The following is a 14,257-nucleotide window of genomic DNA, read 5'->3' as shown; positions in this document are numbered from 1 at the left end:
GCACAAAATGTGCCAAAATACATTGCAGTTAATATAAATTTTCCATAAAACGCATCTGAGCATCCCCTATGGTCGGAAACCGCACCAGTGCGACATGTATGGCAAGCTATTTTCCAATCGCAGTGCCCTGCAGAACCAAGAGACGAAGCACGTGGAGGAGCGAAGATGGCCTTGCGAATGGTGCCCTAAAATCTTCTACATTCGAAACAACAGGACAGCTTGAAAATGTAACCAGTAACCGCGGTAACCAGTGTGACCAGTCCGCGGCAATAAAAGTGTTGCAAAACACTGTGAGGTAGAAATCAGCTGTTCTGGCATAGCATCAAGAAAAGAAGCGTTCGCGTTGTTTCTCAAACACACAATTTTAAAAGAAAAAAAAAAGGAAAGGGGATCGTCCCGTCTAACTAATAACAAATTTGCATATCGGAGGACGAACGATCCAACCACCATGCTAAAGAGCCTCAAAGCGGACACCTACGCCGGCATGGCCAATGCCAAGTGCGGCGAGATCTACTTCCAGAGCCTGGACAGTTTTCGCATCGATTGTGCCTTTTGTGAAATGAAGAGCTTTGCGTTTAATGACTTTCTGCTGCACGTCCAGAACGTCCACTTTGAGAACGGCCTGCTCAGGACAAAGCTGGAGGAGTTCAAGGTCGAGAAAGAACCGTCGGAGGCCTCGCCAGTTCCCACTGAGCCACAAGTAAACACCTTTGCGTGGCACAAAATCGAACATGATAATGATGAAGATGACCTGGGCAGTGACAGTGAGTATGAATTTCTGACGGATGAGGAGAACAATGATCCCGATCCCGTCAGGGTCATTCTGAAATGGGATAATTCAAATGCAACCACAATCGACTCTTCGCGCCAAATGCGCTCTGCCAAAGTGGACTACAAGGAGGAGTCTGACCCAGAGGGCGACGACTGTACAATCGACCTGGATATGGATATAGATCTAGATCTGGACAATCCCGAAGAGTCGACGACCAAGAAACCACATTCCTGCCCGCACTGTGACAAGACCTATCAGGAGCAGAAAACTTTGGATCGGCACATGGCCCGCCAGCACAAGCCCGTGGATCCCGAGGTGGAAGCAGACTACGGGATGTGCCAGATACTTGATTCGAGGCCTCAGCCGGTGTACAAGTGCGAGAAATGTGATGAAACATTCTTCACAAAGATAACGTTGGTGGTTCATATGAACCGGTACCATAAGATCAGACGCCAGGCAGCGATCTCGGCCGCATCCCCTTCGTTCACTTGCGTGGAATGCGATACAGAGCTGCCGCGCCTGCGTCTGCTCGACGAGCACATGCTGAAGGTACACGGCGGACCAGCGTGCGCGATCTGCAAACGGCGCTACAAAACGCGGCACGAGCTCAAGCGCCATCAGCTAAGGCACAACAGCGAACGGAACGTGCTGTGTTTGCATCCTGGCTGCGGAAAGACCTTCTTCACCAAGCGCCACTTGCGCAATCACTCCAAGGTCCACACGGACGAGAAGAACTTCATTTGTGAGAACTGCGGCTACAGCTGCCGCAACAAGGAGACGTTGCGCGTTCACATCCGCAGTCACACGGGCGAACGTCCGTTTGGGTGTAAGGTGTGCGACAAGCGATTCCCATCTCATTCGGGCCTGCGTGAGCATATGGCCATGCACTCGACAGATCGGCCGTATGTGTGCAATGTCTGCAATGCCACCTTCTCCCGCCAGAAGGGACTGTACCATCACAAGTTCCTGCACTCGGATACAAAGCAGTTCGTCTGCAAGCTGTGCGGAAATGCCTATGCCCAGGCGGCCGGATTGGCTGGTCATATGCGCAAGCATCGCAGCGAGGAGCTCAATGGTGGATCGTAGAGCGAACGGGAAAGAGATAAATATAGAGAGCTGACGATCGGATGGATATGGGATTAAGTTACACACTTTATATATCTTCCAAATCATTTACGACCTTTTATTGTACAATTTCCGACTACGTTTAAGAACTCAGGCATAGTCTATAGCCATGCAGCCACTCTTTTAAAATTTAGTTTTAGTTTAGTTCTACACGACACTCCACTGGTGTTTATTTGACGATTTCCGTAACTGCTTTTAACATTTTTTATATTGATAAAAATATATGTACCTACTGTACTATAATTTAATTCGTAACAATTCCTGTGCCGGGCCACCTGCTACCACTGTACTTTGTGCGCATTGCGGAGGTTGCACCTGAATGGTGTGTGTTTTGAAGTTGATGCCGCTTCTGTGTGTGCGCGCACGGCAATGGCCGAATTTAAATTTAGACAATTTGCTTTTGACAAACAATTAATCGAGCGAGCGAGCGAGCGGCAAATGCCAAATGGGTAAGGAGCGCGGCTAAACATAGTGCCAGCGATTAGCGGCAGCCAGCACTTGGCATGCCCATACGCTAAACGCAGCGTGGCAATGGTCGGTAAGATGACGGCAAAGACGAGACCCAAGAAGGAGACAAGAGACCTCCTGCGGCATATGTGCGAATACTGCGGCTACAGGACGCGCATTCGCGGCAATCTGATGGTCCACAAGCGGCGACACACCGGCGAAAAGCCCTTCAGCTGTGACACGTGCCAGGCAAAATTTGCAGCCCGCTATCAACTGAACACGCACCGGGAGCTGCATCTGGACGTGAAACAGCGACGCAGTCGTCACATGTGCAAGGATTGTAATGTTGGATTTCTGAGTGCGCGCGCTCTCTACCATCACCGGCCACTCCATGGGCAGGGGAAGCGGTTCAAGTGCTCACAATGCGACAAATCCTATGCCCAGGCGGCGGGCTACGCACAGCACAAGCGTTGGCATCGTCAGCGTAATCAGCGTGCAACGGCCGAGAGCTCTATGGAGATAAAGATGGATACAGGAAGTCAGACAGGCAACGAAAACTGACTGGGCGCCCACATGCTGCATCAGCAAATTGTTAATTACCTATAATGCCTATAATTCCTATGTTACGAATAAATTTTGCTAGTAAAACCGAATCCGTTAGCCATTTGATTTGTGTCGACGCTTTCGAGCACTGTTGTCTGTTTTGTCTGCTATCGATAGGCTGTGATTGCAGCGATCTATCTAAATCCTCGTTGGCCCGTTTGTTTACAATTTTTGTTGCTGGTTGATTTTTCTGCATGTGTTCAGCATGCTGAAACACTGCCTAACACATGTGGACTACACGCGTCTGCATGCCCAGCAGAAAATGCAACCCAAATGCGGCGAGATCTTCTACGAGCAGGAGTGCAACAGATTCCACTTGGCTTGCTGCCTGTGCGATATGAAGCACTTCTCCTTCGATGATTTCGTTCGGCACATTCGCAACGTACACCTTGACAAGCAGGGCAAGCCGCAGACACAGGCGGTGACTCTGCGTGCTTCGGCTAAGCCCCTGCCTGACACTGCGGAGAAGAAGCTCCTCCTCGCAGGGGAATATGATGATGTACAGGCGGCGAAAGTCCCTGTCTCGTTGCAGACGGGAGGCAATCAGAAAACTGAAGGGCTCTGGGAGTGTGGAGAGAATTCGCCAAAATCTGACAGTGACGACGGCGACCTAGAGCCAGAGGCCATCTTAAGCAGCCCCTGTGATAGGACAGATGAAGAGAGCGAGGACCAGCAAAGTATTTTCAAGGTATCATGATCATGGCCTTCCCTCTGGTTTTCTATTCCACTAATGATTAAACTCTATCTAATGCAGCGGCAGCCAAAGGAGTTCTGCTGCAAGCACTGTGATCGCAAATACACATCGGCAAAATACCTGAATACCCACATAAAGATGAGCCATCCCCACCCGAAGGCGTTCAAGTGCAGCGACTGTGGAGACGCCTTCGATGTGGTACGGGCCCTGGAGGCGCATCGGCGCAAACTGCACACTGATTTCAGTTGCAAACTGTGTGCAAAGATCTTCAAGAACTCACGGACTCTCCTCCGTCATGTGCAGGGACATTCTGGTGTGCGGCAGTACAAGTGCGACTTTGAGAATTGTGAGAAATCCTTTACGAACAAGCACAACCTCAACTCGCACCGCCGCATCCACAAAACGGAGCGCAACTATGTCTGCGAGCTGTGCGGCTATAGGTCGCGATACCGCGAGGCTCTCATCGTCCATCGACGCTCCCACACGGGCGAGAAGCCCTTCAAGTGTGAGACCTGCGCGCGCTGTTTCGCCTCGAAGTCGCTGCTGAACGAGCATCAGCCGATGCACTCCACGGAACGGCCCTACAAGTGCAACGATTGCGAGGCAACCTTCTCCCGGCCCAAGGCTCTCTACCACCACAAGCATCTGCACCTGGCAATCAAAAAGTTCAAGTGCAAAGTCTGTGGCAATGCCTACGCCCAGGCGGCGGGGCTCTCGGCCCACATGCGGGGACACAAGCAGCAGGCAGCCAACGGTGTGTCAGACGGCAAAGAAATGGATATGCTATTTACTTGCTAACCGGGCAGAACCACGGAGTACGTGGTATATATATAAGCTAACGTTGTACATATAGAATACTACATAAAACAATATTTCCGATACTCAGTCAGTGTTTATGTTATCTTATGATTTATGTTGTTAATTCTTCACTCCGTTTATCCTCTTTCCACCTAATGATCTATTTGATAAGAACTTGATTCCGCTACATCTGTCTCTCTATCTATTCTCACACCAATACCAGAATCATATCTCGTTCCCTCCGCCAGGGGGCACACACTGAACGAGGAAGAGTGTGTGAGAAAGAGAGAGAGAGAGAAAGTTAGCGCGTGGATTGATTTATGTAATCTGGTAGATATGGTTATTACCTGCATTTGTCCGTTTTTCCGTATCTCCAAAAGTGTGGGTGGCGCATTCTGGATACAAAATTTGGTTGCTCTAGCTTTTATAGTCTCTTAGGTCTGGGCGCTTATGAAGACAGATAGACGTAGGTCTATCGACCCTGCAATTGATGCTGATGAAGAATATATATACTTTATGGGGTCGGAAACTCCTTTTGGCTGTTGCACATATCCCTATACTATTTTATTGGATATATAAGGATGTCGGAAAACCCTTCCTAGAATTCCCTCAAGCAAAGTTTATGGAATGATAGACACGTGTGGTTACATCTTCAACATTTATTTCAAACAGGAACTTATTTCTATGCACACAGTATATATGTATGTAAAGTTACATATAACCGATGTTAATATGGTTTCCACTCCTTCCTTTGCCATCTGTCCATTTATGTATATGTATTTTACATATATATCAAGGTTTGTCCCGATATTAAATAGTTTATAAGCGCATATATGTATGTAATATTACACATATCTGTTTTCTAATTCATTTATAAATGGTTATTGGTTATTAATCAATTCAGCGGCTTACTGAATATAGTTTGTTCGTTCACGCATATAGGTACATATGTAATATTCATATGTATATCTGAGGATAATTTGATTTTCTGTTTTGGTTTCCTTGCGTCTTCCTTTGCTAGTTTTATATATGGTTAGTGTACACAATTAATGTCTGTTCTGCAGTTAAATATCCATTTATATAGTATAGTTTGTTTGTTTGCGCATATATGTATGTAATATTCGATATTACACAAGATTTTAATATTTGTTTAAGGTTTTGGTTCGAGACTCCATACTTTTCTCAGTTTTACAATACACTCCATATTCGAAGAGTGGGCAGAGAAGTTACATATGGAACTATTTACAATTTTTGGCCTTCCATTCTCTGCCCAGAAAATCAGAGATAGAGAAAACAGTAAGAACTCTTTTTGCGCCGAACATATTTGGGTATCCTCTAACCAGTATTTAATTGGAATGCTCTTGCAACACCTGTACTTCCTAACGACCTACTCGTCACACATGAGCCGCTGTGCACCACATATTGTATATGCATTTTACTTAAGCTTAGGGCCATCCTGCACACAGTATTTGATTACAAAAACACATTTACATGATGACCCTTGAGTACAAATGCATATTTTGAAAAGGTTTAACATTTACGGTTGTCGTTTTGACTCTACTTGTTCAGGATACAGTATTGGATTGAAACACCATAGACATACACAATAATATCTGTTGGTTATAGTACATACAATACGTCAAGTACATATAAGCATATATACAATACAATACTTGGGTATCCGTCTAGACACAAAGTGGGAGTAGTATTATATATGCAATCTGTTAATTTAGGTGCTAGGCAAACTGCATTGTTCTGATAAATTTTATAAAATTTATCAACAATTTATGATTTCGCTACACCGTCAGGTGTAGGCCAATATTTGATTACAATATATAGATCAAAGCTAAAAGTATGCATCATTTGCCCATGACATATGTATGTATGCTTTTTGCATTTAAGTAATTTTCATTTTCTTTTTTGCCATCACTTGAAAAATGAGCCCTCTGAACTGCAACTAATCTCAAAAATCAAAAATATATAATATTTATATCTATATCGACCAACTGTCCTTGACAGATGCTCTTAACAGGGGAATATGGTTAACAAATTTTTACGCCCAGACCCGTATGGTGTAATCCCAGCTGCCCGTGGATAGGGCTGTGCCGTCGGGCGATACCTGGACGCAGGAGACCTTGTTCTCATGGCCATACAGCAGACAGACGCGCTCCGACTTCAGAGTGTCCCACAGGTTGACGGTGTAATCATTGTATCCAGCAAAGAGCAGGCGGCCGCTGACCGAAAAGTCCACTGAATTGACACCAAATATGATGCTCTCCTTGGCGAAGACGGCCACCTCGCGATCGGCCCGCATGTCGTACAGACGGCAGCTGCTGTCATCCGATCCGGTGGCAATCGCATCTCCGCAGGGATGGAATTTGACACTGTTCACATCGGACTGGTGTCCCTCAAAGGACTGGACAACATGGCCAGAGCGCATGTCCCAAATGAAGGCCATGCGATCGCAACTGCCCGAGACGAAGGTGTTGCCCGTCTCGTTGGGCGCCAAATCGATGGCCATCACATCCCCAGAGTGGCCGTGAAAACTTTGCAACAACTGACCGGACTCCACGTCCCACAAAGCACATGTGGAATCACCGCTGCCCGTCAAGATCTGCTGATCCGAATTGGGATAAATGCAGCACGACATGTAACTTGTGTGGGTGCCAACAGTGCGCTTCTTGGCGGCCATCTCCTCATCAGAGGTGATTGGATAGACGGTTACCTTGTTATCCAGTCCACCACAGGCCACAAAGTTGCCTGACGGGGCGTATGCACAGGCCATGATCCAGGTGGTGGGCATGGTCACGGCATGCTCCTTGTTCGTAGTGAACGCATCCCAGATGATAAGACGGCCGTCCTGCGAGGATGAGATAATGTGTCGCTTGTCGGGGCTCCAGTCGGTGCAAAGCACCTTTGCCTGGTGTCCCTTCAGCACCTTGCGAGGCTTGATGTTGACGTAAGCAATTTGCTCCAGGCGCTCCGCAATGTTCGACAGATTGACGTCATTCAGCTTCGAGCGCTCCTCCTCCAATTTGGTTTTCAAATTTTCCGCCTCCTTCAGCAAGTTTGCCATTTTTTCATTGGCATTAACATTGCTGGCAGAGACAGCTCCCTCCGACATTTTCACTTAATTGTTTTCTACTTTTTCACCAGCGTCGATTCATCTGCTACTTCCAGTGTCAAGGCGAAAAATCAAGTGAAGAATCAATGGTGAAAAAAGATGTATACCAAATCTGAATACACAACGGGCCCTTGCGCACAAGCGCCTGTGCGGTCAGAGTTGCAGATGTTTGCCTTAAATCGATTTTTTGTCGAGCTTTCGGACAACCCTGTTGTACAGCTGGCGCTGAAAGCGCCATAATTTATATATAATTCATCAAAGATATAAGCCATTTGGTAAGGACAAATTATAGTCACTTTAATATTCGGTTAACTATGATTGGGTTGTCTATAATAATGAAAAGCTTTTGCAGGTAGTGCTGTATAACTCAAGGAAAAACCGATTGCCTCTTGCTACCGCACACAGCTTGTTGACAAACTTAACTGGTCAAATAATTATTTTCTTTCCTTTACGTTCGTTTACGCTACTATAGATACAAAGAAACGGCACATCAACTCCTATTTTGGATCAATCAAAAATGAATAAAAAAAATGCAACTTGAACTACGCGCCCATTTATTCAACGCTTTCGATTCGTTTGCCAACACTGGCCGCCCAGCTGATGTGATTTTTGGATGTCAACCAACGGCTTGAGCTGGAGTTGAGGAAACAAAAACGACGCCAAACGTTAAACGCCTAACACCAAATGACTGAACTATTGTAGCGGCACCAGTGAGAGGGACCCCCTAACCATCAGCCATAAGTATTGGCTCAAGATGATCAAGTTGCAGTCATTGCCGGTGATAGGAACCGGCTCTTATCACAACTTTCGGTGCGGTGAGGTTCTGTGCAATAGCCCCAGCAGCTACGACATATGCTGTTCCTTATGCGGGCAGCGGATGCCATTTGGCGATTTTCCGCAACACTTCCGACTGCAGCATCTCGGAGAGGCGGCGAACGACGACTGCAAGCTATTCGATGCCACCATAAAGATTGAAGATGATCCCATTGCCCACGAGAGCTTCGAGTTGGATGAGCAGGAGAATGTTGATCTGGAGCACATATCAGCGATCGATGAGGCCCAGGCTGTGGATGCAGATTCCACAGGCCGCCGTGAACGAGAGACTGCCATGAAAAACACTCTTGTGGAGACAGAGGAGGCGCTTTTGGACTTGGACCCGGACGCAGAGTGGACGGGAGAGGCCAGCGAGCCAATTGAAAACGCCGAAGAAGATGAAGAACCACCCCACCTCAAAGACGACACGAAGGACATGTTGTTCCAGTGCGATCAATGCGATCGTGCCTACAACAGCAAGCGGAGCCTGCAGAGTCACAGACGCGTCAAGCACAACGACAAGGATGGCACCGTGCGGAAGCGAAAGCGTGGACCGGCAAAGGTCTACACATGCCCCGAGGAGGAGTGCAACCAGACGTTTCGCACCGAGCGCGATCTGCACGGCCATAGATGGAAGCACACGGGCATATTCTGTGACATCTGCGGCAAACCGTTCACCCAATCGGGCAACATGATGCGCCACCGTCAGCGCCACAGCGGTATCAAGCCATACAAGTGCCAGGAGTGCGAGGCTACCTTCTACACCCAGAAGGAGCTCACCTCTCACAACATTTGCCATACGGGCCGGATGCCGTGCATCTGTGAGGTGTGCGGCCGGCCCTGCCGCGATCGCGGTGTCCTCACCGCCCACATGCGACGGCACACTGGTGAGCGTCCGGCTAAGTGTGAGGTGTGCGGTAAAGCCTTCTACAGCTATCACGACCTCAACGTTCATGCCGTCTCGCACACCAATCATCGGCCCTTCGTCTGCGACGTCTGTGGCTCCACGTTCCAGCGCAAAAAGGCCCTGCGCGTCCACAAGCTGCTGCATTCCGAGCGGCGCAAATACCCCTGCAAGATGTGCGACAAGACATTTGCCCAGTCCGGCGGCCTCAATGCCCATATGCGCACCCACGAATTGCCCAAATCCAAGGGCACTGCCCACACCGCCACCACCACTACCAAGAGTGTCGCAAGCCAACAAGAAGTTGGGCAGATGGAGACGGTGACCATCGAGCTGATCGACGAGAATGCGCCCGCGTCGACGACAACCATCACAATGGCCATAGACTTGAATGTGGAGGGAGCGGACACCCATTCCCATTCGCACTCCGACACTGGCACTCCGACAGGCGCTGCTGGAAGTGCAAGTGCAACTGCTGGTGCAGGTGCTGGCACTTGGCATGTCTCGTAGACACGTCTATGCAACTAAGTAGTTTTTTAAGAGATTAAGACATTAGGTAGTTGTCATGCCTGCCCCGTCTGCCTGCTGTCCACAGGGTACCACAAGGGAGTATCAGCCTCTTCAGTCGCTAAACAAGATAGTGGCGGGTATACGATAGCCTGCACACGCCGTCTATATGGAATTATATACGCTCAAGTGCAAAAATCCACAATGGACGTTATTAAAAACGACAAACAGAAAACTTGACGAATTTTAATTTTAACGCAAATCGAATAATTTGCCGTGAAGTACACCTCAGAGAGGTTCAAGATTAGAGATGCCGATGCCCATTGATGATTGCATGCTCGAAGGGGGGATCAGAGTTTTCTCAAATTGAGCATGGCCAACTATTCCATCCGCTTAACAGTCCCCGACGGGCAGTCGTCAGACAATGATGTGGATCGCCCTGCTATCGCTGTGCCTGTGCAGACTCTCTGGGATAGAGGTGTTGGCCACCGGTCAAGTTGGGGACATGGCCAGCTTCTATGTGTACACCCCCAACAGTCCCGAACATCCGCAGAGGCTGTACACCAACGATTCGGAATCGGTTACTGCCTCCCACTTTGATGCGCAGCTTCCGACAAAGTGAGCAAAACGGGATGTGTGTCTGTTTGGGGAAGACGCTTCCTAATCATTGTCCTCCTCAGGGTCATCATACATGGCTGGAGCGTTACGTATCTGGACGCACCCGTCAGTGAGCTGCGCACCGCCTACCAGTCCCGTGGTCCGTTCAATATCATCGCCGTGGACTGGGGTGTTATTGCAGCATTGTCGTACTTGGAGGCCAGGCCGATGGTGCCGGGCGTGGGCAAGTCGGTGGCACGTTTCCTGTCCTTTTTGGCCAGAGAATTCAGCCTGGATCTGGGCCAGGTGGTGGTTGTTGCCCACAGCATGGGCGCTCATGTGGCCGGGTTCTGTGGCAAGGAGCTGAACACGACGAGCAAAGGGCAGCATCCCCTGGGTTATATTGTCGCCCTGGATCCGGCCCTGCCACTGTTCCGCATACCCAGCGAGAGCCTTCGCCTATCCAGCACAGATGCCAACTATGTGGTCGCCATTCATACTAATGGGCTTATGAAGGGACAGCTAATGCCGATGGGCCACAGCGACTTCTATGCCAATGGTGGAAGACGGCAGCCCGGCTGCGGTTTTGATCTGAACAACAGCTGTGCCCATGCCCGTGCCGTCCTTTTCTATGCGGAGGCTGTTCAGCACGTATCGCGCTACACGCCCTACGCCCACTGCAGCGGATACCCCGAGTTCCTGCTCCTGCTCGGCAACTGTGACGGCGCCGTCCCGAAGAGCGTTGCGCTGGGTGACCCTCTAGATGTTGGCCGTACAGAGGGCATCTATAGCTTCAAAACCCATGAGGAGAGTCCTTACGGGGAGCCATTTTAGAATCCAATAAAGATTTCTTTACTTTGGGAGCAATAGAAAAGCGACGGCAGAAATCCTCAATTAGCGGTACAAAAATGTCCTTTAATCGGGGTTCCCTACTCAAGAGAGCTACCTCACAGCTGTTACCCAGACCTAGAGACAGAGTCTGTTCCAGTGTGAGTAGATCTTGAACAACTTATCGCTATGTGTATTGCAGTGGGTTCTACAGATGGTTTTGGGGGTAACATAAGCCTTAACCGGTAAGGAGGACAAAATCGGGGCACCGATGTTTATATACCCTTGAAGGTAGACGACCAATAAATGTATATATCAATAGAAGCGTGCTGCTTGGCAGCTACTAAATGATCTAGTGATTATCGGCAAAGAACTGCGTGATTAGTAGATTTTATATAAGCAGACAGACAGATAGACGGCAAACAATTTAAATGTTATTTATGGAGTGGTCGTTCTCTGCATTTCAAGGGTACTATAAATACTATGAGATTTGACTATAAAATTAGTGGACGTACTCGGTTTACGCATGCTCAAATCCATCGAATTGAAGGGGTCGACGGGTTGGTTATTGCATGTTAAAAACTAATCCGATATAGAAATACATTTAAAATGGGATCAACAAGGTTGAACAAATATAACTGAATTATTATAAGGTAGGGTCTACGAGTAGTAGCGATAATATCGATTAGTTTGAGTAGTAGCCATATATGTAGGTAGATGAGGCGCCTAAACTGATTAATGATCGACTGCATCTATACTACAAATGCGATTATGTATATATATATATATATATATCCTATATAAAACTATATAAAATATATATATGTGGATATTGTGATGCAATGATCCATTCGATGTGGAATGTTCTCTTCTCTTCCTTGGCGCCTCCAGTTTTCCAGTTCCAATTCCCTGTGTCCAGTTTTCAGTTTCCAGTTCTGTTTTTAAACCAGATTGATCTCAATCTTGATGAGCAGCCGATCATCGGCCACGAAGCCCAAGTGCATGATGTTCGATATGTTGGCATACTCCAGGAAGCCAAAGCCACGTGTGCTGATCGCCTCGCGCGGCTGATGGAAGGCCAGTATCTCCGGTTTGGTCATGATGGTGTCATGCTGCGACTGGCTCGCATCCGTCGGATGCACCATGCACAGCTTGATGCGCCCCTTGAAGGGCCAGTCCAAGTGGAAGTCATTCTCCGATTGCATCAGATGCACATGCAGGCTGAGCACATGCGGCTTCCTCGGCTGAATGTTGAGACGGGCACAGAACTTGTAGCCATATGGAGAGGTGTAGCACTCGTGCGAGTACACCTGATTGTTGGCATTCGCCCGCAGGCGCGACACCAGGTTGCCCAGATGGCCAATGTTCCAGACAATGGTGCCGTTGCTGTAGCGTGGATCGATGGGCTGGCGGGCCAGGCGCAGTTGCTTATTGAGATTCTCGATGCGCGTCTCCTGTTCGCGCGTACGCTGCTCCAGTACCACGATTCGCTGGTACATGGTCTGGACGATCTGTTCGTCCACCCCATTGGCGTATTGGGGCGGCGGTGCCAGCTGGCCATGGCCATGGCCATTCTCCAGCGAGCCACCGCTGGTGCTGGTACTGGCCTTCTGCGGCTGCCAGGTGGCGATGGCCGTCTGCTGGAAGGCCTGCAGCATCAGTTGCATGTGATGCGGCATATCCGACTTGAGGTGCTCCTCCAGCTGATTCGTCTCGGGCCGACCGACAAAATCGCACTTGATTTTGGCAAATGGGCACTTCTCTTCCAGCTGCTCGGGCTGCGGTTGCCGTCGGTACGGACAGCTGGGCAGATGGCGATGCACTTCGATGGGGGAGGCGACCAGGGCACAGCCCAGCGGCGAGTTGGGACACTTGTGCTTCAGCTGCTCGATCTCGCGTCGCGTGTAATTATCCGGGAAGATGTCCTGCTCCGCAGAGAGTTGCTTATTGTCCAAGGGGCAGCACTGGTTGTGGTTCTGCAGCCAGTCGGTCAGGCAACGCTTGCAGAAGCGGTGGCCACACGAGGTGAGCACCGGCTCGTTCAGCCAATCGATACAGATGGCGCACTCGTAGCGCGAGTCCAGAAACTCCTCCTCGCCCGACGTGTCCGAGGCGGCATAGTTGTTTTGGCTTAGGGACAGGCTCTTGGGTGGCTGGACTGGAGCAGAGCTTCCGCCGCCGCCCGCACGCTGTGCCAATATGGGCGTGGACGTGTCATGGTTATGGGTGCTGCTGCTTGCCGCGATGCGTGTGCCATTATTGCTATTGTGCTCGTTTTGCTCCGAGTGCTGGTTCTGTAGCTTGAGTGGCTTATGGTCTGTATGTGGTCGCTGCATGTTCGCCGCTCGCAGTCTCTCTCTCTCTCTCTCTCTCACATATGCATGGGCCACTGCACGGGAAGCACACTTAAAACGTTAATTGGTGATTATCCTAATTTTAACATGTATATACAAATATATTGCTTTTGCTTTCGAAATTGCTTCGATGACTCCTTCTCGAACAGCTGTAATCCAATTGGTCTGCTGCCCAGCACTGGCCGAAAAGTGTGGTGCTGCCAATTTAGCAGCAGGGTACGCTAGATATTTTTCTAGCCAAAACCCACAAAAGCCAGAACTGACAAGAAACAGGCTCTTTTTGATAGAGAAAATCTCAAAACGCACGCTTCGTTTGAGCGACATTGTTTTTGGTAATCAGTTATTTTCCATATCAAACGATATCGTGGACACGCAAGGTAGTCACGCTCAAACCCGACGAAACTCGAGTCCAACTCCGACTTGAGCGTCTATTTTCCATTCAATGGATGTTAATGTTAATTAAGAATTTAACATGATATCAACATGTTACCCTAATTCCACATATATGTATGTTACAGTTCAACATCGTACCATTTCAAATCCAAAAATCTAAAAACAAACTATTGTATTGCATCAAAGGGAGGATAGGATTTCGAAATTGACGATGTTCTGAATTTTTCGGGTTTATTACTGGCGGGTATTTAATCTTAGCCAAATTTGTATCTTATTTTTTTTTAGTTTTACTTCTTTT

The 14,257-nt window shown here is 48.5% G+C and overlaps 7 protein-coding genes across 7 annotated transcripts; 5 read left to right on the top strand and 2 right to left on the bottom strand.

Moving 5' to 3' along the window:
• Positions 1 to 297: 297 nt before the first annotated feature.
• Positions 298 to 2,140, top strand: LOC108153418 (zinc finger protein 888). Its single transcript, XM_017283423.2, has one exon. The coding sequence runs from the start codon at positions 449 to 451 to the stop codon at positions 1,856 to 1,858; it is 1,410 nt and encodes a 469-aa protein (XP_017138912.1). The 5' UTR covers positions 298 to 448; the 3' UTR covers positions 1,859 to 2,140.
• A 93-nt stretch (positions 2,141 to 2,233) lies between these two features.
• On the top strand, positions 2,234 to 2,997 carry LOC108153454 (zinc finger protein 32). The gene has a single exon (XM_017283479.2). It carries the CDS (start codon positions 2,429 to 2,431, stop codon positions 2,903 to 2,905), a length of 477 nt encoding a protein of 158 aa, XP_017138968.2. The 5' UTR covers positions 2,234 to 2,428; the 3' UTR covers positions 2,906 to 2,997.
• A 68-nt stretch (positions 2,998 to 3,065) lies between these two features.
• Positions 3,066 to 4,530, top strand: LOC108153427 (zinc finger protein 813). Its single transcript, XM_017283434.2, has 2 exons — positions 3,066 to 3,635; positions 3,702 to 4,530. Exons 1-2 carry the CDS (start codon positions 3,153 to 3,155, stop codon positions 4,437 to 4,439), a joined length of 1,221 nt encoding a protein of 406 aa, XP_017138923.1. The 5' UTR covers positions 3,066 to 3,152; the 3' UTR covers positions 4,440 to 4,530.
• A 556-nt stretch (positions 4,531 to 5,086) lies between these two features.
• On the bottom strand, positions 5,087 to 7,714 carry LOC108165027 (guanine nucleotide-binding protein subunit beta-5). The gene has a single exon (XM_017301064.2). The coding sequence runs from the start codon at positions 7,561 to 7,563 to the stop codon at positions 6,493 to 6,495; it is 1,071 nt and encodes a 356-aa protein (XP_017156553.1). The 5' UTR covers positions 7,564 to 7,714; the 3' UTR covers positions 5,087 to 6,492.
• A 428-nt stretch (positions 7,715 to 8,142) lies between these two features.
• On the top strand, positions 8,143 to 10,022 carry LOC108164906 (zinc finger protein 32). Its single transcript, XM_017300884.2, has one exon. The coding sequence runs from the start codon at positions 8,318 to 8,320 to the stop codon at positions 9,788 to 9,790; it is 1,473 nt and encodes a 490-aa protein (XP_017156373.1). The 5' UTR covers positions 8,143 to 8,317; the 3' UTR covers positions 9,791 to 10,022.
• Positions 10,023 to 10,180: 158 nt separating this feature from the next.
• On the top strand, positions 10,181 to 11,258 carry LOC108164694 (hepatic triacylglycerol lipase-like). Its single transcript, XM_017300566.2, has 2 exons — positions 10,181 to 10,405; positions 10,468 to 11,258. The coding sequence occupies exons 1-2, from the start codon at positions 10,212 to 10,214 to the stop codon at positions 11,216 to 11,218; spliced, it is 945 nt and encodes a 314-aa protein (XP_017156055.1). The 5' UTR covers positions 10,181 to 10,211; the 3' UTR covers positions 11,219 to 11,258.
• Positions 11,259 to 11,278: 20 nt separating this feature from the next.
• Positions 11,279 to 13,803, bottom strand: LOC108164693 (TNF receptor-associated factor 6). The gene has a single exon (XM_017300565.2). The coding sequence runs from the start codon at positions 13,546 to 13,548 to the stop codon at positions 12,154 to 12,156; it is 1,395 nt and encodes a 464-aa protein (XP_017156054.1). The 5' UTR covers positions 13,549 to 13,803; the 3' UTR covers positions 11,279 to 12,153.
• Positions 13,804 to 14,257: the final 454 nt, after the last annotated feature.

Source organism: Drosophila miranda, chromosome XL, assembly GCF_003369915.1.
Source record: "Drosophila miranda strain MSH22 chromosome XL, D.miranda_PacBio2.1, whole genome shotgun sequence".
Lineage (NCBI taxonomy): Eukaryota > Metazoa > Arthropoda > Insecta > Diptera > Drosophilidae > Drosophila > Drosophila miranda.
This window is presented reverse-complemented; position numbering and strand designations above follow the sequence as displayed.